At 47.8% G+C, this 27,324-nt stretch overlaps 1 protein-coding gene across 9 annotated transcripts in view; it reads right to left on the reverse strand.

The window, feature by feature from the left end:
• Positions 1 to 2,634: 2,634 nt before the first annotated feature.
• Positions 2,635 to 27,324, reverse strand: part of AGAP1 (ArfGAP with GTPase domain, ankyrin repeat and PH domain 1) — a 615,139-nt gene continuing 590,449 nt past the window's right edge. For all 9 annotated transcript variants that reach the window (XM_031968800.1, XM_031968799.1, XM_031968801.1 and 6 more), the window contains 2 exons: positions 14,518 to 14,773; positions 2,635 to 10,644 (listed from right to left, as the gene is read on the reverse strand). In XM_031968800.1, coding sequence (XP_031824660.1) covers positions 10,441 to 10,644; positions 14,518 to 14,773 — 460 coding nt within the window. In that variant the 3' untranslated portion in view covers positions 2,635 to 10,440. The remainder of the gene's footprint in view (positions 10,645 to 14,517; positions 14,774 to 27,324) is intronic.

Raw genomic sequence — 27,324 nt, forward strand, 5'->3', positions numbered from 1 at the left:
TGATAAGGAAACTGAGGTACAGTGAGGTTATAGGGACTTACCTAAGATCTCATAAGTGAAAGTAGATTCTTAAATTCAGAGCTGAAATTTGAACTCAGGTCTTCAGTCTCCACATCCACAATTCTTCCACTCTCCCCATCTTTCTTCTTCTGCACTCTCCTCCTCTCCACCTGCCCATCGAATCCATTCCCAACACCTGTGTTTCTTTAAATGGGCTAGCCTCTCACATCTGTTTCTCCTTTCTGTTCCTGATTATTACACTCCAGTTCAGATCCCATTAAATTCTCACCTGGCTTATTGAAATCGCATTATAACCGATGACCTCACCTACTAATTGGACTTCAACCCATCCCTCACCTCATCTGTTTGGATGTACAGAGTAGAGGGCTGGGAACCCCTCAGGACTTGGGGCCTACCATCCCATGGACCCCAAATGTCAGAATTAGGGGGGACCTTTCTTATGTGCCCAGGATCCTCAACAAGGACCCCTCCAACAAGAAGTTGTTCAGAAGCCTCTGCTTGAGGACTGGTAAGGGAGGAACCCCCTAACTCTGGAGGCTGCTCAGGTCTCTTTGACAAAGTTCTCATCTTCCCAAAGTTTTTCTTTACTTAGGCTAAAGTTGTCTCTTTCTAATTTTCGCCCATCTTTTCTAACTTCCTATATTTGGCTCCAGCAAAACTGGACCACTCACCACTTCTATGATGTATTCTTTGTTTTCCCTCCTCCATGCTTTTGTTTAGGCTGTTCCTTCTGTCATTCCCCTCCCCATCTTTGCCCACTGAAATCCTCCCCATTTTTCAAAGTCTAAAACCAATCAGTGCATGAAACTTTTCTGAAGCCCATTCCTTTACCAGGAATGATCTCTTGCTTCTCAAAATCCTCAGTATGTTTTCTTTTAAGCTCTTGGCCCCTTCTCTTTCAGATATGTTCACATCTTTTCCCTTCTTTTAAGTTCTGAGCCCTTTGAGAGTATTTTGAGAGCCCATCTCATGTTTCTTGAAGGTCCAGCACAAGTCTGACAGTGTGTATTGAATGGACTTCGGTGCTTTTCAGGGAGCGGGGCAGGCAATCAGGGCTAAGTGGATTTGCTCAGGGTCACACAGGTAATAAATGACCTGAATTCAGATTTGAACTCGGATCCTTCTGACTCTAGGACTGGGGCTCTGTGCACTTAGCTGCCCCTTTGGTGAATACTTCTAAGGCTTGAAATATCTCCTAGGGGAGCCTCTAATGTGGGTTTAGGTACACGTCTGCCTAGATACGCAGGTTTAATGTTCTGTATGGTCTCAGTGAATCATCACAAATTCTCATTTATTCAGCAACACCAGAAACGCCTTTTATTCCCATCCTTTACCCTCCAGCCTTCTTTTGGTGCTTCTTCATGACATGGAGGTCACTCTGCAGGAGATACTGAAAGAAAACCTTGGAATATACTCCCTATGGATGATCATAGATGGAGAGCTGGATGTACCTTAGAAATTCTAGTTCAAATTCCTCATTTTACAAATGAGGAAACTGAGGCCCATCTAGGTCATGCCGCTTAGAGCTAAATCTCTCATTTGCACCTATACCCTCCATTTTCAAATCTTTTCTTACTTGGGATCATAAAGGAATAAAGACTTCCATGAGAGTGACCCTTAAATCTATAACCATTTTCATTTGCATCACGTTGCAAGTGGAAAGCACACAGAACTGAGGATCACAAAGCTTGGCTTCTATTCTCTGTCACCAGTTATTTGGGTTTTCAGAAAGTAATTTCATCACTTTGTTACTTTGAGCCTCAGTTTCTCCATCTGTAAGGTGAAGAGTGGGATATCATACCTCTGAGGCCCCTTATGATTGTTTCTAAGAGACAGCCCAACTTTAAGACTCTATTATTGACACTGCTAAGGGATCCCAGAATTTGAGTGATGGAAGGAACCTCAGGCGTCATGTAGCCCAATACATAGCTGAAAAGAATTCCTCTTCTCATATCCCAATAAATGCTCCCTCTGACTCTTCTGAGGACTCTAATGGGAGAGGAATCCGAACTTTCCAAGCATCCTTTTCTGGTTTGTCACTTAGGAAATGTATCATCAAAAGGGAAAGGAGCGATTGGTTGCATTAATTATCCTATGAGTGCACTGGCAGCCAAGGACTAAAGTTCCCGAAGAAAGCATTTGATGGTTCTTTTGTAGAGCACTGATGGAAGACCCCGGACAAGAGCTATATCTAATTCACAACCACTGAAGGGGTGCATCTACTGGTGGCCGAAGTGTTCATATCTTTGAGATCATGGATCCTTTGAAAAAGAAGTCTTGTGAAGTGTCAGATAGTCTAGGGACACTGCGATAACTCTTCCCCTCCACCAGGATTCATCTAGATTTGAGTCTTCTTTCAAAGAAGAGAAAGTGACAAAAACCCATTATTGAGTGGATTTAGCATCAGATCGGCCTGGAGATGTACCTGATTCAGCCAAAACTAACCAATTGGTTTCTTGCGGGGGCCATTGTTAGAATTGCATGATGGGGTATTATATTAGCTGTAAACCCTGCTCCTTTCCCCCCTGGAGAATGGAAACCAAACCAATTGTAAAGACCCAAACCCAACCTCAACCCACTGATACCCAAAGACATCCACAGAGGCTTGTGACATACTTGTTTTTTTTTTTTCTTTATTAGAGACCTGTACAATATAGCAGCCTCTCTCTCATTCTCCCTAGGCAGTACTTTACACCTTTTCTTTCTTTTTTTCATTTTTCATTCAGAATACTGTACAGCTGACACACACAAAGAAATCCCATGGGAGGGAGAAAAACATAATACAAACTGGCATATTTAATCAAATCAAGATTGTATGAAATAACAAGCAAGGTGAAATGTCTGTCAATGGTTTTAATTACAGTACAAACAATATAAATTAAGCGTTGTTGAATCATCATTGTAAAACAAACTTGCTGAATGAGGTAATATAAAAACAACCCAAAAGCTCATCTCTTCATTAATTCCACACTGCTTTTTTCATCATTTGTACATTGCTATTTACAGAAACGACAACAACAAAAAACAATAACCGTGCGTTAACATCTGCCCTGTACCAGGCCTGAGAGAGACCTTTCACAATGTTCCCCAGCCCCCTGCTGACAAGATGAGAAGTAAAGGGGGGGGGGTTGGATCACTAGGGAGGGCTATGAGAAGGCAGCGGGGGGTGAGCCCCCGGAAAGAGAGTCAAGCGCCCAAAGGGAAAGCAATGTACTGCTGGATAGGGACCACTGGGATGGAATGGGTGGGTGGCTCCCTAAAACACACACACTGCCTGTCTGTACTAAGGGAAGAATATCCCGAGCATCCCTTCCAAAGCCAATCGGGACCCCTCCCTCACCTCCATCCCAATGCTTCCTACCTCTACCAGTGGGATCAATGCCCATGGAATAGGGATTCCTTTCCTTTGCAGGACTCAGTGCCTCTCAACTGGAGAACCGGGCCAAGGAGGGGAATGCCCTGACTGACCTTGACCCATTAGTTGACCTTGCAGGGAGTGCTCATTTTTCACAGAGAATTGCTAGGGGTTCTCTGTGACTTAGGGAAGGATCCCATCAATGGTCATGAAAGATAATCAACTTGCACATGCCTTTAACAACTAGGAGCAAGCACTGGGGACATTTTTCCAAATCTTTGAGGAAAAGATTACTTTATGTAGAAGGACACAAACAGGGCAATTGTGTTGCTACTTTATATATTAATACACACCCCCAAACTCAAAATGTAAGAAGTTCACAGTTTCATGTAGCATCTTTTTAGTGTTCTTCTATTGATATTAAAATATTTGTACTTATTGATGGACTCTAGTGAATAATCCACACTATTCCTTTTCCAAGGGCCTTCCTTCAATATCCCTCTGCACTCATAATAGTTCGTGACCACAGGAAACAACTGAATATTTGCATGAGCAATGCATGGGAAATAATATTTCTAGCCTGTTTCTCCCTATTGACTTATTGTAATTCTTCTTATTTCTCAAATGTATCCCAAGGATGCATGTGATATAAAAGTGACACTTCTGGGAACGTTGGAAGGGAGGCAGGCAGCCCAAGAGCGGCCCGGATGTCACTTGGGAATGGCTAACGCTCTGTGGGCCAAATGCTATTTCTGAAGATTTCTATATACAAGGGACAGTAAGATCGGAAATTGTCTTCAACCAAAATCAGGATTCCTTCATTTGATAAGTGCCATCATAGCAGAATTTCCTGTGATTAGCTTGATTTCTTTTTCTTTTTTTATTTTTAAGGACAGATTTCAAAAGGATTTTTTTTTAGCTTTCTATCCAAGTCTAAATAATATCTGTCTGGCAAGAAAAATGAAAGACCTTCCCTTGAAATCTGAGTTAAGAGACTGGCTTCCTGTGATCAATGCCATCCTATTCAACTACCCTCAAAGCATTTATCAAGCATCTACTGTATACCAAGCACTGAGCTAGCTGTTAGGCCTAAAAAGCCCAACAGTCCCATCCTTCTGGACTTTCCATTCCATTTGCTAGAAGAGTGCTTGCCGAGGGCATTTGAATCTGTTTTGGAGAGCGCTTGAGTGCAGGTAGAGCAGAAGGAGCATTGACCTCAAAGTCAGAAGATCTGACTCCATCACTTGGACAAGCCCATTCATTTTCATAGGGGAAAATGTGAACTATAATATGTACTCTTGTGTTATTGAGTTTGGGGAGCATCAAATGAAATTTTGGATTGTAAAGTGTTGTTTTAAACATAAAGCTCCGTTGTTTCTAAGCACTATATTGTGGGTAGTGTTGCCCATTGGATAGAGCTCTGAATTTGGGATCAAAAGCCTTTGCTTTCAGTCCAGGCTTTTCTGCTGACATCTCTCTGCCTCAGGAAACTCATCTGGGAAGTGGGACTGAAGTAGAACTAAATGATCTCTCACATCCCTTCCAATTTCAGATCTGTAATCTCATAGCAAAAAAAAAAAAAATTGTCCAAAGATTTCTTCTATGAACTTTGTGAAGACAAAAGGCTTTAGGTCTCACTCAGCACCTAGGACAGTGCCCTACACAGAGCTGGTGTGTTTGGTGAAGTACCACTAAATAAACTTTTATTAAAAGACCTATTGTGTGCTATGTGCCACCTACCCTGCTAAGTTTTAGAAAAACAAAGGAAAAAATCAGCTTCTGCCCTCAAGGGGCTTATATTTTAACTGAAGATGCAGAAGAAATGACCTGAGATTTGGCCTTTCACGCTTCCTCTTTGCATTTACACATAGAGGAACATGCACGATATAGGGACACAGAGAGACTATTGCTGAAATCCCCCAACTATTTTTCAAGTCAAGAGTTCTTGGTTTAAAAAAAGGTTTTATTTTTGATCAAAAGAAATAGCCCAAGGTTAAATTACCTCTATATCTGACCTAAAACGAAAAAAAAACCCATTATTTGCAAAGTTGGGTAGGACCCTCATCACCTGCCAATTCTCAATAGCATCCTGAGCAGGTGGCTTGTGTAGCCTCTGCATGACCATTCCCATTCCCACTCCCATCTCTGCCTGGTCCTTCCATTTTGCTCGTGACAACTTTAAGTATTAGGACATTTCCCCTCGTGGCAAAATGCTATGTTCCCCTTTACAATTTCCATTCATTGTCCCCAGTTTTCCCTCTGGGACTCAGCCATAGTCTAATCCCTCTTGGAGCTGGAAAAGAGTCTATCTGCATGAAGAGCACTGGGGGTCCCAAAATGATGAAGGAAAAGATCATCATTCCCTATCTCTAAAGAATACTCGAGTCTCCATGGAAGAAAACCATTTTCTTTTCAAGCTACACAATTTGGCTCATCAGTGATTTATTTTTCCTTCCAGAAACAGGGATGAACAAAACAAGGTTTGGTCCCTTATCTTAGCTATTGGATACTAGGAGCACATCTTGCTTAGTTTAACCCACTTGTTTGGGAGACGTGGACATAAAGATCTGAGAGTTGTGGTTTGCCCAGTGCCCTGACCAGAGATGGAAACCAAGATCCATGTATTTTTCCTTGGTAGAGCATATTTAATATCAGTCCCATCTCCTCTCAGTCCCCATGTTCTCTCTTTTCTCTTAACACAACATGCAAATCATGCATCCTGGGCTACAAAGTCATATAATTTAGTACCTTAAAGGCCCAAAGCCATGGCGTGGTGTCCAAACCCTTCCCTTCTAAAATAAGGGGTGTTAAAAGTCATCCTCTGCCTGGGTAGCCCCAAGGGGCTTTGTGCATCACAGAAAAGGAAGGGCATGGGACATGTTAGAAAAGTTGATGGTAATTTTCATCCAGGGATCTTAACCTCCCTTTTTTTCAAAGTATAACCTCTGAGAGGTGAGAGTTGGCAAGGGGGAAGACTGACAAAGGGGTTGTGGAAATATAAGGTCGTATTATACAAATTAACCGGCCAGACTCAGGTGTGCCATGCATCTCTATGGGCATTTCCTTCTGCTTTAAAAATGTATTTTTTCATCTGTTCATAAGATGCTTGGGGTGTGTGTGTACAGAACAGGGAAGCTGGACTCTAGAGAAAGCCAGTGAGAGAGGGGCTGAGAGCAGAAGGGAGAGACAGACTCAGACTTATTGGGGGAACCATTTTTCTTCCCATGGATTATAACAATGAGGGCAGTGGGGAACTGTAGAAAAATCACGCCCTCTGCAGCTGGGTTCAAGTTCTGCCTCTGATTCTGCCTAAGCTCTCCCAACCTCACTTTTCTCATCTGTAAAATGCCACTGAACTGAGCTGCATCTTCTAACTCCAGTTCTATGACCGGGTGATTCTTTCCTCCTCAGCAAAGGCTTTCCCTTCATCCTTAATGTTTAGTGGGTCTAACTTTCATCCGGGCCATTCATCCTTCCTAGACAAGAATCCAAGTTTTCTGCTTTTCCCTTTCATGCTGCCCAAAGAGGTGGGTGAATGAGAATGGTGGGGGCCCCTTGGAACTTTCCCTGAATGTCAACCTTTGTAAAGAAAATGCTAACCCCTCCCTCTCTCTTTCTCTCTTTTGTTTTGGTCAGCCAGCATCCCCAAGGCCCAGGGAAAAACAAAACAAACCAATCCTCCCTCCCCCCAACTTCCAGATCCATCTCACACACTCTCTCTGTGCAATATAACGTAACAAATTACCAAACTACTTAGGAGCCAGGAATGAATTTTGCACCGGCCAGAGCTCATTACACTTGCTCTCACCGTCACCTCCAAGACCAATAATCTCTAGCAATGGGCCGGTGGTATATATTGCCACACCCTTCTGGAATACGTAAATGTTGCTGTGAACTTATTGCTCTGCTCATAGGGCAGGAGATTCATTAATTCACACTCCACTCCTCTTCCAGGGCTGCTGCTCATTTCTGGGAGCAGCAGGGCAAGGTAGGGAAAGGGGAAGGGGGGGGGGAGCTGTACATCCTGAGATCTGAGATCCTCTTCAATCAAGGGGACCCGGCCACTGAAACAAAGGCAGCGAGGTCTCTCTCGGTAGCAGATCTCTTAGAAGTCAATCCTTTTTCTAGCCTGCCTTTACTTTTTTTCTGGACCTGACTAGATCTGCAATAAACACTCATCCATTTTAGCAACCGTTCAGCCAAATGATGCGACTGATGAGGGAAGGAAGAAAGGAAGGTTTGCTTGGATATAAAATTGCAGCAATTGTCCTTCTGTGGGGGACGACGGCATCATTAGCTTTTTGCCTCCTGATTCTTTCTTCTTCTCTCCCCTTGTCATATTCTCCATCATCCTTCCAATCTTTGCTTGTTCCTTTTTAGTCGCTTTTATTAAAACAAAACAAACTCAAAATCCCCCACCTAAACTGTTCTGTCTCATCCACCAGTTCCTACAGAGCTCAAAACAGCCATGGAAAGAAATATTTTACACTTTATCCTTTGCCCCCTACCAAGTGCAATCTCTAGGACAGGCCTCTCTCCTTAAGTTTTTTATTTTCTTTGTGTTAGTAAAACATTCAAATGGGAGGCTGGGCTTTGGGAATAAGGAAGGAGCTTCTGTTTTTTTTTTTTTTTTCTAACAGCATAAAAGCAGACTCACAAACAAGACCCCCACTTAGCACCCCCTCCTTCTTTTGAAACCTCTTGTTGCCAAAACTTAGGCTCAGGAGAGCGGACTTCCTCCTGGAGCACCAACAATGAGTTAAGAGGAGCAGGAGCAGGGGCAATGTACTTCCTGCTCTCGGGAGATGGAACTGAGACTGATGGGCTTCCACGGTGGGAGGTGGACAGAGGGAGAAAGAAAGGAGGGGGCAGAAGGGACGGGGAGAGAGAGAGAGGGACAGACAAAAGCAGGCATGCAGGAGTGGAGTGTGCATCTCCAACACTAAAGGGGAGGCAGGAAATCTGGGGATCATTCTCACCCTGGGGACCCCCTTCCTGCTTCTCCCAACACTGACATTTCAGAGGTTTAATTCAGAGAAGAGACTGATTTATATTCTACTCAGTGCTTAATATTTTGCTCAATCTTTTTTTTTCCCTTTCCTTTTTTTTTTTTTTTAAAGGAAAGGAGAAGATAAAATTAAAGCAAAAGCAAAAATTTAAAAAACCTCCCAAGGAAACATAGATGACACATGTACAAAACTGGAAACGGAGTTTCTGGAATTATTTGGTAGGATGGGATCGGAAACGCCATCCAGCACTTTCTAATTCAGGCCAGATTTCCCCCTTCACGGTTCCAGACCCCTCTCTCCACCTCTCTACTCCCAAGGGCCTCTCCGGGATCCCTACTCCTCCACCTCAGAAACAATCCCGTTTGTTTTGCCATGTGCCCGGGAAGGAGTGTTCAGTTGGGGCAGGTCTGTTTCCCCCTCCTGAGATCAGCCAGAGTGGGAGATGAGAGGAGATGTCATTCACGGGCTCCCTCTCCGAAGCATTTGGGTTTTAGGAGATAAATCTGCTCTTCCCTTAAGACCCAGCCCTTTGTCTCCATCGGCAAAACTATTACATCTAAATTGTTTCCCCGGCTGAAAACCGCCCACCCTTCCCCTTTGCTTCCTAACAAGGTTCAGCATCACCTTTTAAAAAATAAATAAAACGGGCTAGCCTATCATTGCAAAACGTTCTTTGAGAATATACAAAAATAGATGGGAAGTGGCTGCCGTTGGGGCCCTTTCTGTGTCGATGACCCGTAACCCTCCCATCCCCTCAAGTTGCCCCACGATGTGTTCACATGTAGGTCAATTTCCAAATCAGTGGAGGTGCCATCCATCTGTACAAAAATCAATGCATCTTTGTGAACTTTTTTTTTTATTCAAATAGATTTTACACTCATCTAAAGACACAATACAAAAATCTGTATAACTTAGGCAACACAGCATGAGAGGGACCCCTGCATTTGACACACCCACCTTGGCCAAAGGACAGGAAAAAAAAATCTCTCTCTCGGCTGGAAAGAAAAAAAAATTGCTGTGGACTCATTTATTGAGTTGACTAAACGTACTTGAAATGTGATTGTTAGCAGGGTTGGCGATTTCCTTTCTGGATCTCATCGTTACTTTTATTTATTTTTTCCCATTTTGTTGTTAACACCAAGGAGACTGCAGTCAAATACTACTCGGCAACTGCTTTTCTCTCTTTGGGCTGAAAAATTAAACAGATCCTAAATTATGACAGTGAATTTAGAAAGGAGGACTCCAAGGGCTCCGAAGAACATGTCTGAGATAATATGATGCTCGGAAGAATATTGCAATCACATCCAGGCAATCACCGATGCGTGCCGAGTAACTACCTTCTCAGCTAATATGCTTTTTTCTCCGTGATGACTAATCATGTCCTATTAAACAGCGGTAATATTGGAAGAGCTCAACTATACAAGTGTAATGAAGCCAGTATTCTCCCTGGACAGATTAGCTACAACTGATTTGACACACACCATCATAGGAGCTTCAAACCTGACAAACTCTGTGCTTGCTTCTGATTTATGTCGTCAAGCTCCTCGGCAAAGAGAATGAAATCCAGGGGTTCCGTTTGGGAGCGGGGAAAAGTACTGATGTGCTTAACTGGCAGTTAAGGAAAGTTACCGTGCCTTCTCTCTTCTGCCTCCTCTTCCTCCCTCCTTCCTTCTCCCTGCCTCCCTCCCGCCCCCGCCCTCGTCCCCATCACTTGCCGAGACAGTCTGCGGACAACCCGTAAAATGCTCGGTCCCATGCCGCGTGTTAAGCATGATCAAAGGGACCGGGGCCAGGCTGGTTTTTTTTTCCTCCCTCTTTCTGTGTTCATCATTAAGATCTTTAAGGAGGATCGTTCCTTCTGCGGTCCTCTTCCCTCCTCCTCTTCCGCCTCTATTCTCCTCCTGTTTGTCCAGATTTCTGATTTGGGGGGAGTGGGGTGGGCTAGGATGGCGAGGGGGGACGGGACCTCATGACACTCACAGGCTGTAATTTGGAGGAGGAAGGGTACAAGGAGGGCTGCTGATTTTGGGGTGCCGGCAGAGCCGCACTCACAACTCAGAGGATGGTGGGCATCCGGCCGCTGCTGTTGTTCCGGTTGTTGTTTTTCCGGGACAGGTTCGGGGTGGCCATGAGGACGAAGCGCTCGTCGGGACAGCCGTACTGCAGGAGAATGTCAATGCACTCCTGGCTCGGGGCTTGCCGCGCGTAGGCCAGAGCCGTGTTTCCATGGGCGTCTCGGGCCATGACATCCACGCCATACTGCGGGGAGAAGAGAGCCCGTTTTAGAGCACTCAGGGGGCGGGCGGGCGGGGGTGGAGGAACTTGTCCCTTCACTCATGGGGCTGAACCAGGGCAAACATTAAGAAAAAAAAAGCAAAAATAACAACAACAACAATCCCCCCCCCAAAAAAAAACAAAAACCCCCAAACCCCCACCACATTCTGATCAGTACGGTTTCTTTTTGTAATTCTTTATATATTTCATTTTATGCATTTAAAAGAAGTATTCTGAGAGAGGTTTCAAAGGCTTCACTGGAGTTCTTCTTAAGAGATCCAGGACAGACAGACAGACACATACATTAACCCCACACCCTTCTTCCTACACTGGATCTGGAGCTACAAAGAACCTCAGGGTCAGGCTAATTCTAATTCAGTTCCCACATTTCCCAGAGGAAGAAACTCTGGCTGAGAGAAGGAGTGTAAATACAAGGGAGAAAACACTTTCTGCACCCAGGGGATGAGAAAACTTCAGAGATAAGTGCATTGAAAGCTTCCATTATAAGCTGCTTGAGGCCAGGGATTATTTTTGCAGAAACGCCAGGGAGAAAACACTTTCAGCCTTGAGGAGAAGAGAAAACTTCGGGGATTAGTGCACAGAAAGCTCTTCACTCCGTAATCAACTCCTTGAAGGCAGGGATTATTCCTGCATAAATGCCAGGGAGAAAACATTTTCAGCTTTGAGGGGAGGAGAAAACTTCAGAGAAAGGGAACGTTCCTCATTCAATTAGAAGCTCCTTGAGGGCAGGACTATTTTTGCAGAGGCTTTGGATCCCCAGCATTAGTACAGAGTCTGGAACAGAATAGGTGCCTAATAAATACTTGCTACATCTTGGTCTTTCTATGCGAAGGCTGTTTTTAAGTGAGTGTTTCACCGGTGTGTGTGGAGTTGAATATGAAATTAAGGGGGAAATGCATTGGGAAATACCACACCCCCTAGGCTCAGGCCCCGGACAGTTGGACCACCTCCCTACACATTCTTTCAATTTCTTTATGTAGCTGAAAAACACAAAAGCAAATCAGATCGCTGTGCAATGAGAGCTTTGGCTCATCAATTTCCATAATAATTTCTGACTTGTCATCTCAACTTAATTTACTCTTTTTTTAGAAATGTGAATTTTCTGGTGGGTGGTGGTGGTTACAGGGAAAAACTTAGGAAACTCCCTGGTCAAACGCAGACTGGCACCTGGAACAACGAGGGGCAGATGACCTCATCAAGGCCAAATAGAGCTTGTGGGTCAGAGGTGGGATCTGAACCCCAGACCATGGAACTCTGCTGTTGGTGGTGGCTGATCTCCAAGTCAGGAAACCCAAATTCAAATCTTGTCTCCTAAAGTTACTAGCTGTGTGATCAAGGGCAAGCCACCTAACTTCTGTCTGCCTCGGCTTCTTCATCTGTAAAATGGGATTTCACAGGACTGTTATGAGGGTCAAATGAAATGATATCTGTACGTGTTATATAAATCCTTTTATTGTCATTGTTATTATGAGATTCAGATTTGGAAGGGTGAGCGCCTCTGGAACCAGAGAAGTCTGGTAGTTTAGTAGATAAAGCAGAAGGCTTGAGGTACAAGAAATACTAAGACTTGGGTTCTGTCTTACCAGACACTTACCTCCCTGGTCCTCAATTTCCTTTTCTGTAAAATGAGGTCAGATAGGATGACCTCCAACATCCCTTTCAGCTCCAAATCTATGATCCTTGACAATTTAATAATTTAACATTTTCCTGACTCAGTTTCCTCATCTATATCTTGGGGGGCATTTGAAATGAATTCCAAGGCCAATTCTATTCTAACTCTATGACCTTATGATTGGGAGAGAATCCCCCAACAACAATGACAAGTATCATCCGGCCCATATGTGAGGCTCCCCAGGTTCTTCCAGGCCACTTTGTGCCTCTCTGACCTTTCCTACTGTGGAGATTGGTGACCTTTCCTCACATCCTGGAAACGGGGACATTTCAGTCTCTAGCACCTTCCACGGGGCTCTGCACACTTATTAAAGCTGAATGTTATGGGACACCTCCAAGCACGAAGAAGAAACAAGCTGGGTAATTTCTGCTTGGCGTCCCACTGGGGGAATCCAGCCAGAGACACTGCTCGGTGCCTCAGAAGAGTGGACAGATATGTTTCCCATCCGAGCAGTATTTTTGGCCAATGCATCAAGATGGATTTTCTTCCAAGGCTCTTCCTTAAGCGAACATGAATCAGAAATAAAGCAGGTGCCTCAGGAAAAACGGATTGGGGGCTTACTTGCTACCATTTGTAATTTCTGCATTCTAGGAATGAGGAGGGAAAACTTGGATCCTGGAGAAGTGAATTTGCTATTCAAGGGTTTCTTTTTAAAATTTGTATTTGTGTACAATTGTTTTTGTAAATTTATATTGTATAAAATTTGTATAAGGCAAAAAGGTGGAAGGGAATTTTTTTCTTAGAAGCATCAAAAAACTAGCCTCTGATCTGGGTGGGATCTTTGACCTGAAGTGAAGCATGGAAAGATTTAAGTCTGAGAAAGATCAAGTTTTCAGAAAATGGCTTGCAAAGAGGCTCCCAGCTTTGGGATGTTTACCTATGGGACGCCTCATTGGAGCCACTTCTTTTCTTCTGGATTCTTGCGCACTCGCCATTTTAAGGTCAGAGGGATATTTTTGCCAAAAGATCCCAATCTGGCCCAACCCAACCCAGTTCACTCCAATAAGCATCTAAACAAATAAAAATGATAAATAAAAGATGCTTATTGGAGTGGATTGGGTTGGGTTGGGCCAGATTGGAATCTTTTGGCAAAAAGCTCTATGCCAGGCGCTGGAGACACAAAGAACTACAGAAAAAATAACCCTGACCTCAAGGTCCTTACATTCTGCTAGAGAGACTGCAACATGCACAGACAAGTCATTTGTGTCCATGTCAGGCCCCTGACCTTGGGCCGAACGTAAGCTCGTGGAGGGCACGGGCTGTTGCGCTGTCGTTGTCGGTGTAAAACAGTGTGATGGTGAGATGAATGAATGATGTGCGTATGTGAAAGTGGGGGGAGGAGGAGGATTGGCTGGGCGAGCTGGTGGGTGGGGAGGGCCCCGAGCAGAGCGAAGCCAGAGCAACGGGATCCCCATTTCCCTACCAGAATGGTGCCCGTGAATGCTGGATGGACCAGTGGAAAGAGCTGGGTTTGAATTCTATTTTCAACTATGATCAGTTGTGAATCCTGGGGGAGTCACTCACTGAATTTGTTCCCCATCTGTAAAATGGGGATAATGTTATTTGTGTGATCAATATCAAAGGACACCTTGTTAATTTAGGCATACACTAACGTTCCCTATGGCAGGTGACTGGCAGTGAAAGAATGGAAATAGCAGGACTTTGGGCACATTGCATGAAATCCCTGATTTACATCTGCAAAGAATCTTAGATCAACTCGTCCAACCCACCAATTTTATTTTTTTCATAATTTTCTTAGGTTCTTAATAAATGTTTATTTTTGGACTCTAATAGATAATGGAAAAAAATCTGAAGATCAGGGTTTTATTCCCTATTCTGCCATTTGTGACATTGGGATGTTTTCTATATATAACCTCCTTGGAGTGAAGCTCAGACTTAGACAATTTCAAAGATCCCTTCCAGTTCACACACTCACCTTTTATTTCTCTAGAAGGCCCTACTCTGAGTCTGGCAGAGGAGGAGACTCATGGCCCAGAGGTGGAAGTGACCCTCTCCAAGTCACAGGTGGATCAGCGCGAGGAGAAGCAAGGACAGAGTCCAGAACATTTCCTGAGCTCCTCTGGCTTCCTCCCCCCCATCCCATGCTGGGAGGAAAGACCAGCCAAGTGGCTCGATTCCTGCTCCCCCTCAAGCCGGAAACTTACCCAGATCAAGAGCTGTACCAGGACCACATTCCCCTGCCGACAGGCCAGGTGGAGAGCCGTGCGTCCATCACCCTCCCCGCAGGTCTCATTCACCTCCTCCCGTGAGCCGTGGGCCAGGAGCAGGATGACAGTCCTCAAGTCCTCGTCTGCTGTGGCCCTCAGCAGGTGCTGGCCCAGAGAGAGTTCCATGCATGGCAGAGGAGCCAGGAAGAGCTTCTGCTCATACTTAGCTCGTATCCATCGCTCCTTTTCTTCCCTGGAAGAGCAGTTGGTGAGACACCGGATTCTAGGTTAGCAAACGCAAGAGAAGGCTAAGAAAGCCCCCTCCCACCCAGGAGCGTGGAGGAAGGCGGAACATTAAACAGCAGAAGGAGCATTTCTTTTGTTTTTATATTAATGAGTGAGTGCAAAACTCTGGGACTCTCAGGAGGACAAATGTCCTCATCATGCACATGCTCAGTCCCGTTTGGTAATGTTCTCCCTTGGAAGTGGTTCCGAGAACTAAGCTGAATATTGTAGGTCAGGTCTGATGAGACCAGAGTATACCAGGATAGAACCTTGATAAATCTGTGTATTATATTTATATTAATGCAGCCAATAAGCAAATCACTTGTGAGATTCTTGATATTAACAACTGTCTTTTACCTTTCTATCCCTTGGAATAGAAAGATATTTAATAACTTTTTATCAACTGACTGAAAAAAAAATCCTGGCCTCTTTTTCTGTTCTTCTTTGCACATGAAAATAAAAAGGTAGAAAATAAATCCCAGGGGGATTCGGGTGCTGGGTCCCTTTCCCTCTCACTGCTCCAGGCAAGGCTTCCAAAACCAGTAAGAAGGTACCAGCTTGTACTGGGAGAAGGACGTTCCTCACATGGAAGCTGCCCAGGACAAGGAAATTGATTCCTAATGTCTGTTAATGTTCATCAAGTTCGTTTAAAAAAGAAAAAAAAAGCAGTTATTGAGCACCTGTTCATGTGCTACATGCGGGGGACCGATATACAAAAGAGGGTCCCTGCCCTCCGGAAGCTTACACTCTAATAAAGAAGGAAACAAAGCACCTTCCAAGATACCGGCTTCCTAATCCATGCTGCCCGTTAGACTCTCCACCCGGGGAAACAGTTTCTCATCCCGTCCAACTCCGTGTGTCCTTCCCGGGGCAAGCGAGGGAGGCTGTGGCCAGGAAAGTTGGCAGGCTTTGCTCCATCCCTCTCTGCACTAAGTGGGCTGGGTGAGACCCCAGAAGGTTTCAGGCAGGCTCCCCGAATCCCCAACATTTGTGGCTGCCTATCTGGGGACCCCACACCATAGTTCTGGAGGTGGCAAGGATGCTCCAAGTCAGGATTAAAGTTTCCAGGTAGAAATTTGGGGGAAAGACTTTGTGTCTGTGGAGAATAAGCTTATATCAAATTCTCTCAGTCCTGTTCAGGAAGCACATTAAGCACCTATGGTATACAATTCGGCTCAATCTGAACCAGGAATAAAAGCAGTGATCAGTCTTTGTCCTCGGGAAGAGAGCATTCTATCCTGGGGCTGGGGGAGGAGGAGACAGAGCAGTGCCCAGGAGGGTGCCCAGGAGAACAGCACAGCATGGCACAAAGAGGCTAAGAGCCAAAGGACCCGGGTTCGAAAATCGGCCTGCCCACTTGGTGGCTGTGTGATATTGGGTGTCTGGTCCTCAGTTTCCTGAATTGTAAAGTCTATAAAAGTCTCCCCGTCTCTTGTCAGTTTTCTCCCTCAAGGTCCAGTTTCTTTGTTTGAAAATGAGGAGATAAGGGAGGGAGGGGTACTAGGGGACTGTTAGCATCTTGTCTAGCTTTAAATTTATGACGCTTGGGTTCTCAGATAATCTTCAAAGTCATTCCCATGTGGATATTTGTGTGTAGACACTTGGACCCTAGGGCAGAGGGACTATGTGCTGGCTGTTTGAGTGTAGACATTTGGTCCCCTGAGCTAAGGGCAGAGGGACTATGTGCTGGCTGTTTGTTTGAGTGTAGACGCTTGGTCCCCTGGTCTGTGCTTTGGAAAAGGGGAAAATAAAGACTGGAGCCCTGACAGCTGTCTGACCATTTAGAAAACATAAAGACCACAGGATTGCTTTGGATCACACCTTTAGGACTAGAAGAAACCTTGTAGCTTCTCTGGCCTGTCTCTTTTGCCCGCTGGAGAAACGGGGCCGAGAGAAGCTGCTGCCTTTCCTGTGGGGTCACCCCCGGAGGAAGCGGCGGAGCTGGTCACCCCCCCCTCTCGTGGGGCATCACACTTTCCATTCTCCACTGAGTAATTCTGCTCATTTTGGTTCCTCAAAGGAGGGGGCAGGGAAGCGAGCCTGACTTCAAACAGAAAAGCCCGCACTTCTGAGCAGGAACTCGACAGTATCACTCTCTAGACAAAGAATGTCAGCATTTTTCAAAGAGCGGGGCTGGCCTTTTCAAGTTGCCCTTCAAATCGCAAACCCATCGGAACAGTCTCGGAAGCCGGCACCCCCACCCCCGGCAATTAGGGATTCCGACAACTGCTTCGCCGTGATGACGAAGAAGGAAAAAAAGAATCCTTCTATTTAAGGAACAGCGGCCCGGCTTCCCCCAGAACTGGGAGGGCTCAGGTTAAACCCCGGGCTCTCTGCCCTCAGACCCGGGACCACCACATGGTGATGAGCGCGCTTGGCCGAGCCCCCCAAGGAAGCCGCTCTAGGAAGAAAACTCATTTCCCGGGCCATTTTCTGCCGGAGTCCCCAAAGAAAGGACTGTTTACACCTTTCAACCCTGTTGACATTATTCCTGGTAATCTAGTGTCAGGTTAGACCTAATCTGTTTTTAAATACTTAGGCAAACAGATTCTTCCCCAGTAAATGTGGATTAGTTTTGCATCACTTCCTGGTCCAAGTGGAGTGACCTCGGAGTCACCCCTCAGAGGCCTTTCATCCCCAGATTTCTAGGACAAGCATTTCCCTGTAGCTGAGCAGGACATCCCTCATTATCCCTCGCACAGATGGAGCCGGGTCAAAATTCCCACTGAACAAGAGAGACAATGGCAAGGAGAGGGAGACGACATCCCGTGTGTGTGTAGGGGGGCGAAGGTGGGGGGAGAGGGGCCGAACCCCCAAAGTCTGCTTTTGGGGGAGTCTCCATTTCAGGCCCAGCAGCCCCCAGAGCCCGCCTGAAGCGCCCCCAGCACGGACAACGGCAAAGCCCCCCCCCCCCGGGATCTGGAGGAAAGGAGCAGAGGGGAAACTGACCGACGGAGCAGAGAAGGGGGATTGACCCGGGCCGCTTGGCGCCCAGAACCATCCGTCTTTCTCCGTGGGCATCGTTTCCCTGAACAATTTAATATCCTTCCAGTTGCTTTTTAATAGTTATTGCAAAATCATCACAAGTGATAAAGCCAGAACTTATCACAGGGGTTATAACACTCGCTGCAGTGATGGAATTTTCCCTTTATATTTCAAAATCCCTTAGCAAGAGAGCAATTATAATTACATAGCACTGCTCCTCTCTTTCCATACATCAATATGTCCACAGCGAACATGAACTCTTAATGCGTTTTAAATGTGGCCATTGGTGCTCAGCTCTTCCCTTCCCTTCAGTCCATGACCCACCCAACGCCGAGCAGCAACGGCCCACCCGCGTGGTTAAGGGGGCAGCTCAACTTCCTGCACCTGGCTTGGGAACGCGCTCTCTCGATTGCTTGGAAGGCTGGTGGGGAGTGGGCTCGTCCACAGGGGTGGAATCGAGCCCCTTCTCTGGGACCCGTGTCCCACTCTGGGAAATAGAGGGACCTGCTAGCGGGGGCTCCGGAGAGCCAGGGACCCCGCCCCTGGTCCAGCCCGGGCCTATGACCGCACCAGGAGCATCTTGGTAAAAGGTCCTTTCTCCTGCGTGTGTGACCTCAATAAATCTCTGTCTCTCAGGCTGCAGGACAGTGAGATGTGGGCTCCCCCGGCTCCGGATTCTAGGATCAGAGACTCCAATCACCTCATTTCACACGAGGAGACTGAGGCACAGAAAGAGTAAGTGTCTGGCCTAGAGTGACATCTACTAAGTGTCTGAAGCAGGATTTGAATCCTGTTTTCCCAAGTCCAAGCCCACTACTCTGCCTGCAGATCTCTGGATTTCTCCTCTAGCCCTTCATTCGCCACTAAGAGTCTCCTTCCATGACCGAAAGGCAGCTCCCTTCTTTTCTCTGGGCCGGACACGAGAGGACCTGCAAGGTTCCTTTAGCTGGAGACTCCTGGTCTGAAAACATCCTTTCTGAGCAGCATCTTTCCAGCCCAGAAGTTTACAAAGAAGGATCCCGTGTGCATCCATCCCTCCTTTGTCCTCTTGGCCTGGCAACAATATCCCGCCCAGGGCTTTGCACACAAGCTGTGGCATCCTTTATGTCCAAGGTAACCATGAGGGGCTGCTCGGAGGAAATCCAAGCCCTAAATCAACACTTCTCCTTTATTCACCATTCAGCCATGTTCTCCTCATTTTCCGAGGGACGGGGGTAGGGGCAGAGGGTTAAGTAGAACTATGGGGCTTCCAGGAGGTGGGAGGAGCTTCCATCTAAGTCGGGAGGCCCCTGCTTGGACAGGACTCAGATGATGAACTCTAAGGACCTTAAGCGCCCTTCCTTCTACCTACTCTCTCCGGCCTCAGTTTCCTCATCTGCAAAATGAGGGAGTTGAATTATATGAAGTCCATGATATCTTCCAGTTCAAAAACTATGCTCTAGGCCTTGGGAACAGAGCTCTAAGGAAGAAGAAATTTCACCACCCTGAGAATTTTGGTGTATAAACAAAAAATTGGGTAAAAAAAAAAATCACATAATTGGAGGCTGAGTTAATTCCTTCTTTCCTTTTTCCTTTCCTTTCCTTTCCTTTTTCCTTTTCTCTCCTTTCCTCTCTTCTTTCTTTCAATATATTTGTTTTGAAGGATGCTTCTCAGAAGGATCACAGACCTGAACACTTCTCACTGAATCATGATGCCTTCCAATGCATCATTTAATGATTTAATAGATGAGGAAGCTGAGACCCAAAGGTCTGGGATGGGCCCAGCATCACCCTGTGCTTCAGTGTCTGAGGCAGAATTCAAACTCCTGTCTTCATGACTCCAAGCCCAGCACTGCCATTTAGAAGGGGGCAGCCCCTGCCTGGATGGAGCAGCTTCGCACTGAAATGTGGTGGCCCCTGATGGAGACCCACCCAGGATACACGCTCTGTCTATCTGTCTGTCTCTACCAGAATCTCTAGTCTGCCACGTCCCAACCAAAGTCCTGTCTACCTCACTCTACTTCCCAAACTTTCGCTTCTCTTTTGTCAACAGCGTTCCTAGAGATTTCTGGCCTGAGGATATTCTCTCGCATGGGCTCCCTTAATTTTTAGTAATAATAAAAATGATGGTGATAATAATAGCTAGTATCTATATAGTATGTATGTGCCAGGTACTGTGCTCAACACTTTACCATTATTATCTCATTTGATCTCTACAACAAAACCGCTATTATTTTCTCCATTTTACAAGTAAGGAAACTGAGGCAGACAGAGTTTACATGAGTTGTCCAGGGTGTCAGAGGTAGCATTTGAATTCAGGTCTTTCTGACTTCAGGTGCTCTCTACAATACCCAGGCTTCTAATCCTGTTCCTTCAACTTTTCCACGTGTAGGTCATACCAAAGTCCCAGTCTCAGTCTCTTGTCTCTGTGTCTGTGTCTCTGCTGAATCCGCTTCACTCTGGAAATTGTGCCTCCACACACATACTATAATTGTTGCCTCATGGCCCAATTTGACTTCGGGATCACAGCTTGTCTTGCTGGAGCCTTCCTGCGTTCCCAGAGGAAGGCCAGTCCAAGAGCAGAGTTGTCAGCAGTAGATCACCTCTCCTGTTCCAATCTCCTGAAGGACCACTGCTCTGATCCCCGTTAGCTAATGAGCTAAAAATGAATTATTGAGCGTCAGCAAGGAGCAGAGACGGAGGCTCAGTGCTTCATTTCAGCCCTGTGCTGACATACCTTTAAATAAATCAGCTGAATAAGAGGCAGCGGAAATGAGAGTGAGCACCACTAATCAGGGGAAGACAGGCCGCTTCCTAAAATCAAAGGCAAGGGTACAACGAAGGACCTACGGCAAATAGTCTGTCTCTTCTTTCCAATAATATCCACTCAGGGCCAATGTCTTCTTCATTCCAGGGAAAACCCCGAGGGTGAGCTTTCATAGGACATCAATATTGTTTACTGGGATGGCCAAAGGCATAAACAGAGTTTTGTTTTGTTTTTTTCCTGGCATGGGAAGAAGGGATGGAACACACACCCACGATGGGAGCCAGGAGACCTGAGTTCTAGAGCGAGGGCTTTCCTGCAGTGCTCCACCTTGCTGCTAATGTTGTCCCCTGCACCCCCCCCCAATGAATATTTTGTTTAAAACTAGTAGGTTCAGCGCCCGTCAAGATGGAAGCAAAGCGGGACGAAAGTAAATAACTCTCTGCCAAAACAGACTAACGATAAAGCGGACGAGGTGCTATTTTCGGCTAACGTGAGCCAATGACAAGGAGAATCAGAGGGACAGTTATTATCGGTAATTGCTGATGAGAAGTGGAGAGCCTGGAGGGCAGTGTCACATGGGATTCGGATCCCAGGAAGAAGGACCTTGCAGAGGTGAGAACTCGAGGAGAGGGGAGAGGAGCATCCTGACCTTGTTCCCTCGGCACCTCAGGGATGGAAGCAGGTTTCTTTGGCCTCCAAATTCACTGACCTGTGATCGACCTTGTGCTGAGCACCAAAAACTCAAGAGGGAAAATCAATCAGCCAAGGAGCGTTTCTTAAGCCGTCTCGACTGCAAAAAGGGAATATTAGAGCTAGAATGAGACTGTCCTTGTCTTCGGGGAACTTGAAGTCTACTGGAAGATAAAATGCACAGAGACAGAAAGGAGAGGGTTGGTGCAAAGTAAGGGGGCAATAAAGGGGACACTAAAAATGGGGGAAATCAGGAAAAGCCTCTTGAAGGGGATGGCACGTAAGTTTGGTCTTCAAAGGGAGGCAAGTACCACAAGAGACAAAGGTGAGAAGGGAGGCTATTCTGGGCAAATGCAGGGAAGTGGGAAATGGGGCATCATATGTAAGGAGCAGGATGGAGACCAGCTTGGCTGGAGGGTTGAACATGTGACAGGGAGTTAGAAAACGAGGCTGCAAAAGTAGTCCAGAGCCAAAATGTGAACAGCCAAAAAAAGGATTTGGTGTTTTAGCCTGAAAAACCATAAAGCTACAGAATTTTCTGGAACAGGGAAGTTAACATGGTCAGTTCTGGTTGCCTCCATTTTCAAAATGGGGAAAAGGGCACATTTTGAAACTCAGAGAATATTTTTTCTTTCTTTTTACAGTTTTAGGTTAAGTTTTTTGAAGCTCTGGACAGATGGATCCCTACCCTCCTTTTGGAAAGGTTTAGCTGATTGTCAGACTAGTGCTATCTGGAAGAAAGAGCTTTCTCTCTACTTAAGCAAGCCATGATGTAGATGAGAGCTGTTCTCGGACTTCATTAAGTCACTGGTCAATGCCTATCGGGTGTCCCCATGGGAAGACCAGCTCTGTCACTCGTACCCGTGTGACCTCTCCGGGTCCCATAAAGGGATCGATCAGCTGATCTCTAAGGTTCCTTCAAGTGCTAAGAATCATGATTCCAGTAAAAGACAAGATCTTTCTCACCCCCTTCTCGACCTGGTCCATCCTTCATCACAACATCAGACGAATATCTTTGACTATGAAAAGCCATATGCTACCATGGCCTTACTTAAATGCAATTCCCGCAGCAAGTCAGGACACAACTGGTCCTCTTGGAAAGAGTGAAGGAAGAACAAGAGCAATTCCCACGGGAAGACTGGTAGGAACCAATTTTCGGGCAATAGGACAAGTTACACAATGATTATGGGAACACAAAGACAACAAGTCTTCAGAGAAGCCAAACCCAGAGCAATTGAAACATTTTGTCTCCACCTTGGAAAGCAGATGAGTAACGATACCCTCTTTTTTTCGGGAGAGATGTGGGGGCCTACGTGGGCCACATGTTACACACACCATCAGATGTGGTTTGGGCTAGTTTTAACTTTTTTTTGTTTTTTTTTTAATTTTAATTTTTTGCATTTATTTTAATTTTGAGACAAGGGAGTGTTATATGGTGGGGATGGGGCACACATTGATTTCACAGTGGTGTAAAGAGCAAAGGTAATCGATAAAGCTTGGAAATAAAACTTTGTTTATCCTTGTGCAATTTCACTCTCTCAGTGTCAGGCAAATGTTTTATTGTTTTGAATATTGCTTCTGTCATTTTTCATATTCACTATTTCTTCCCTCTGAGCTTTGTGTCAGTTTGATAAGCAGCCTCCTAAGAGTTCATCTAAGTCACTGATAAAAATATTGGACAGGATAATCCCAAGGACAGAGTCCTCGGCTGCTCCATTAGAAACTTCCCTCCAGGATGGCACTGCAACATTAATCACTATTGCACTCTCTTTGGGTAAGCCCGCTCAACTAGCTATAAATCCTTCGGACTCTGTCATCTCGCCCACACTTCAACATCTTGTCCCCAAGGATATGGGAGTCTCTGCCATGCGCTTGGCAAAGATCAAGATACAATATGTCTCCAGGATTCCTTTGATCTAACAAACCAGTTAATTCTTAAAAATAGAAAGAAAGAAAGAAAGAAAGAAAGAAAGAAAGAAAGAAAGAAAGAAAGAAAGAAAGAAAGAAAGAAGGAAAGAAAAAGAAAGATTAGGAAAGGAAAGAAATGAATTGAGTTGGAAATCTTTCTGCTAAGTGAACCCATATTGGTTCCTGGCAAGTGAGATTTTGCTCTAAGATCTTACAAATCAAATACCTAAAAAAAAAAGCCCATTGTAGAATTTTAAGGGAAGTCAATGAAAACGCGTATCACCCTTATGCAATCAATCCCACTGGTTCCTCCTTGCTTCCAGGATCAGCTTCAAATCCTGTGTGGCTTTGAAAGCCTCATGGCCTGACCCCTTTCTCTTTTCTGACTCTTGTATCTGACCGTCCTCTCCAATAAGGGTCACTGGCCTCTCTCTGTGCCCATTTCCCGACTCTGGCCATTTTTACTGGGTGTCCCTTCCTCCCATCTGGAACACCTGGAAGGACAGAATTTGAATACAGACCTAAAGCCGAGGGCTCTCCGTGCTGGGGATATAACAGACCTTCCTTTGTACTGATGGGAAGAAGAAAATGTGTTTCCTTCCCTTCCTTTCTCCCCGGTTAGAAGCGGCCATGATGGCTGGGATGTCACTTCTCAGTGTCCAAGGATGACCCGGCCCACTGCCGGTGTTGGGGGCCAAGGCCAAACGCTGCCGAACGGCTCTTTCCCAGAAAGTTACAAGAACTACGAAAAATTCTCTGGATTCCTGACTTTGGGCGGTGGGGTCTAGAGGAAAGATGGGCAGATTTGGGTTCGAAGCCTGGACTTGTGAACTTGGAGGCGCCTCTGCCTCAGTTTCCTCATCTGTAAAATGAAGTCACTGGGTGAGAGGCGGGGTGCCTTCCAGCTGCAGGCTGGGCTCCCATGACCCCCCGTCACTCCCTTTCTCTGCCTCCTCCCCAGAAGGAGCCCCAGGTCTCCTCTAAGTCCAGGTCCTGAGAGTGAGCTTTATGACACTCATACCCTGGGAGTTTATCAAGGAGCCAGCAGGACAAGCCCATCCTTCACAGTGAGAAGCATGGATCTCAAGTTCTGGGTTCGAGTGCACCTCGGCCTCTCATTAGCTGGGGGGTTTTGGGCAATCACCTTCTGGGGTCCAGCTGCAGGAGCCCCTGGCCCGCCTCCAAGCCCACCCTGCTGGGCCGGTCCCTGCCAGACCCCCAGGGATGTCTCCGCATCCACGCTCTCCCCTTGGGTCCCTTTCAGGCAGCTGGGGCTCCGGAAGTGTCATGTGGGTTTCCCGGCTTCACCTTTTGACCTCTCCCCCCGCGGGCTTTCAGTCTGCATCCGGGCTGCCCCCCCATGACATTGTCACATTTTACTGCCTGGGCACTCAAGAGCATCCCGGTCCCAAGACGCCTGAGGGCCCACAACGGGCCCAGTGGCCGCTGGTTGGACGCCCCGCGGCCGGGGAGCCGCGACTTCGGCAGGACCCCCGGAGCAGGGCGCGCCGTTTCAGGGCCCAGGCCCGGTGGGGGCGGGGGTCGCCCGAGTCCCCACTTTTTAATTGTGCCGGGGAGGCCGAGGGAGAAAAAAGAGCTAGCAGCAAGGAATTTCCAGAGTGTCTTCCTGCCTCCAGCAAAACAGGAACTGGGAGGAGAGGTCGGGGGGAGGGGCCCGGAACAATGTGCTGAGAAAACAGGGGGGGCTTCCTGTCTCTGCAGGGGCGGCCCTGCTCTGGGGCCGGGGGAGGGCTTAGCAGCCCAGTGCTCCCTCACATGCATGCCTTCTCTCCCGGGCCGCGTTGCCAAGGGGCCGGGCCCCCAAACAAGGCTGAGCCCCGCAAACAATGGCCACGGATATTTATTCCCTAATTACGGCGCTTCTCCGGGGAAGGGGTCACTGTAAATCCCCCGGCCGAGAAAGGAGGCCAGAAGCCGGGATTTATCGCACCGGGGCCAAGGAGAAATAAATATCGCCTTGGCTGTTGATCAATACGGCCAGTGTTGGGCCAACCTGTGGGATGCTTTATGGGCGCTGGAGAAGGCAGAAAGGCGCGTAATTAATGAAATAAAGCTGCCCTATTAGGCTTATTAATTCTTCCAAGTTCTAGGAAGGAGGTGCGCCAGCAGCTGGCGTGGGCCGGGTCTGGGTCCGGCGTCCACCTGGGTCCGGTTGGATGTAGCGTCCACATGGAGTGGGTCTGGGTCTAGCATCCACCTGAGGCAGGCCTGGGTCCGGCACCCACCTGGGGCGGGCTTGGGTCCAGTGTCCACATGGGGTGTGCCTGGCTCTGGCGCCCACCTGGGTCCGGCTGGATCAGCATCCACCTGGGGCAGGCCTGGGTCCGGCACCCACTTGGGTCTGGTTGTATCCATATGTCCACCTGGGGTGGGCCTGGGTCTGGTTGTATCCGGCGCCCACCTGGGTCCGGTTGTATCCAGTGTCCACCTGAGGTGGGCCTGGGTCCAGCGCCCACCTGGGCCGGGCCTGGGTCCAGTGTCTACATGGGGCAGACCTGGGTCCGGTGTCTACATGGGACAGGCTGGGTCTGGTTGTAACCGGCGCCCACCTGGGTCTGGTTGTATCCAGTGTCCACCTGAGGTGGGCCTGGGTCAGCGCCCACCTGGGCCGGGCCTGGGTCCAGTGTCTACATGGGGCAGGCTGGGTCTGGTTGTAACCGGTGCCCACCTGGGGTGGGCTTGGGTCTGGCTGGATCAGCATCCACATGGGGCGGGCGGCCCATTGCCCCAGCGCGTCCCAGCAACGCCATCTATGTGTTCAGGTGCCTCCAGCGCTGGGAAGCTCCGTGGCCTCCCTGACCGGGGGTTTTCTCTGTTATTACTTTGTGTTTTCTCTGGGCAAACAGCCGGGCCCTCCGGCTCTGCAGAAGTTATTTGGACAAGGCCAGGGCTCAGTGACTGTGATCAGCCGCTTTGTTTCTTCCCGGGGCTTTCATTAACTCAGGCCAGAGCCTAGGCTGGGGCTTTCTGGGTCCTTGCCGGCTCCCGGCCCCAAGAGCCGAGCCCACCGCTCGAAGCGGGTCAGGGTGTCTGGTCACCGGGGGGGCGCCGTGCGGTGCTGCTGATGGGCGTGGGACCCCACGTTCTCAGTCATTCCGGTGTCAGCCAGCACGACCCCGGCGGATGCCGGCGGGGGACGGACCCCACGGCTGGCAGAGCAACAGGAGCGGTCCAGAGCCCCTAGAAGTTCTGGCCCCGCTGGCTTGCTCCGGGATCCAGGGCAGGAGCCTCAGTTTACCTGGGATGCTCCCGGCACTCCCTGCCTCCCAGGTCACTGTGAGGGAGGATGGTGTCCTAGACTCTGAGCCTTCAGGGAGGATGAGGAAGAAGTTCGGGACAAAAGCTGAAGCCCCAAATGCTGAAATGATGGAACTCGGCTCCACTTAACACACCGAATGTTCAGGAAGACTGTGTGCAAGTGCTTGGGGGCGAGGGTGGGCACAGGAAGCGGGAGCTGCCCCTGCCAACCAAAGGAAATGCAGCGTCCTCAGAGAGGCCGGCCCGCCAGGGACGCACAGCTGGGCACAGGGCAGGGCCCCTCACGGACACGAGTGTTCCTCGCAGGGAACGGGGGGCTCTGTGAGGTAGAGGGCAGGAGGGGAGTGCATCCCAGGCAGGGGGCACAGGCTGGGCAGTTGCACGGAGGAAGGAGGCGCACCGCCACTGCCAGGAGGCCATGGAAGATCCTCCTTTCTGGTGTGACTCTCTGCTCGGCCACAAGGCCCACAAGGTCGGGGAACCAGCCAGAACTGGGGGGAGCCACCTCAGGGGCTCTGGGCCTGGGTTCCACGCTGCCTTGTTGGCCCAGTCCCGTTGCCCGTCTGGCCCTGCCTCGGTTTCCTCATTTGTGGAACAAGGCTCCCTCCCCACCCTCCTGGAATGGCCCCATCGGATGGCCATGGTCCCCATTCAGACCAGGGGGTGTGGCCGCTGTGCCCCACAGGGGGAACCGAGAAGCTCCTGCCTCCGAGGCAAGGCCGGCAGCGATGGCAGCGAGGGAGGGCAAGTCACAAGGCACAAGGTCAGCCCACAGCAACCTTTGGGGGCACAGCACCTCTGGCTTTGTCCACATTCTACAAATGGGAAAACTGAGGCTCAGGGTCCTTGGGGCCGGCCCCGAGACGCCGCCGAGGGGCCACTGCGATCTAAGCTCTGCCCAAGGTACTCGT

Source organism: Sarcophilus harrisii, chromosome 4, assembly GCF_902635505.1.
Source record: "Sarcophilus harrisii chromosome 4, mSarHar1.11, whole genome shotgun sequence".
NCBI classification, from domain to species: domain Eukaryota; kingdom Metazoa; phylum Chordata; class Mammalia; order Dasyuromorphia; family Dasyuridae; genus Sarcophilus; species Sarcophilus harrisii.